At 26.1% G+C, this 1,132-nt stretch overlaps 1 protein-coding gene across 1 annotated transcript in view; it reads left to right on the forward strand.

The window, feature by feature from the left end:
• LOTGIDRAFT_116587 (hypothetical protein) overlaps window positions 1-408 on the forward strand; it is a gene marked incomplete at both ends in the record, with an annotated part of 28,203 nt that extends 27,795 nt beyond the window's left edge. The window contains one exon of the mRNA XM_009055414.1: window positions 262-408. Coding sequence (XP_009053662.1) covers window positions 262-408 — 147 coding nt within the window. The remainder of the gene's footprint in view (window positions 1-261) is intronic.
• Window positions 409-1,132: the final 724 nt, after the last annotated feature.

Consider the following 1,132-nt stretch of genomic DNA (forward strand, 5'->3'; position numbering starts at 1 on the left):
TAGATTATAGATGTATAATAATGTGCTATGTATGTTATATTTCTAGATTATAGATGTATAATAATGTACTATGTATGTTATATTTCTAGATTATAGATGTATAATAATGTGCTATGTATGTTATATTTCTAGATTATAGATGTATAATAATGTACTATGTATCTTATATTTCTAGATTATAGATGTATAATAATGTGTTATGTATATTATATTTCTAGATTATAGATGTATAATAATGTGCTATGTATCTTATATTTCTAGATTATAGATGTATCAGGTTTAGAAGTATTAAAAGAAAAGTTAACAGACTGTAAGAGTGTAGAAGTGATAGATTCATGTGGACATGTGATTACTATAGATCAGCCTACAGTATTTACTAAACATTTATTAGAATTTCATCATATTTAACAAAGTAAACATATTATTACTTCGAAAACATATACTGGTTTCTCCAGAAACATTCAAAATACAAATTAGAATAATTAAATTTATTCCAAGAAACTTATTGACCAAAGTTTCGAACAGTTTCTTCTGTGTATTACCAATGCCCTAAAGAAGATTTTATGTTTTCTAAACTTAAATGTGTATCTGGGACACTTATAGCATCGATTTGACGTCTGGTTCTTGCAATTTCACTAAACTAGGTGTTTAAGCTATTGCAAAGGCCCCAAGATATTATAAGCATCTTTTTGGATATTTATGTCATAATATATGGTGAAGCATCTCTATAATTACAAGAACCACAAACATCTGATGGTAAATTGGAATGGTGCAAAGAGGAACAATGAATGACTTCTCATACGAAAAATATAGAATGTCTATTTAATGTCAAACCACATGAAATACACAGACTGAAAGAGATTAATTCTCTAAAGATTGCTCAGCATGAACCCCTAGTTCAACAAAATTAGGTTTTTTTTTTGGTTAATAATTCAGTTGTAACATACATATCCATTTAGCAATTGTCTTAAACAGAATTTTGCTTCTAAAGCCATGACAAATTTTTAATTTTTTTTTATTATTGAGGGCATATACCTTTAATAAATAGTTTATTACTGTTACCATATTGATATTATAAACATATTTTTAATTTACACGTGAAAATTCATTTTATTTGAATGCCTTGATTTTA

Source organism: Lottia gigantea (genome assembly GCF_000327385.1).
Source record: "Lottia gigantea unplaced genomic scaffold LOTGIsca_24, whole genome shotgun sequence".
Classification (NCBI taxonomy): Eukaryota; Metazoa; Mollusca; class Gastropoda; family Lottiidae; genus Lottia; species Lottia gigantea.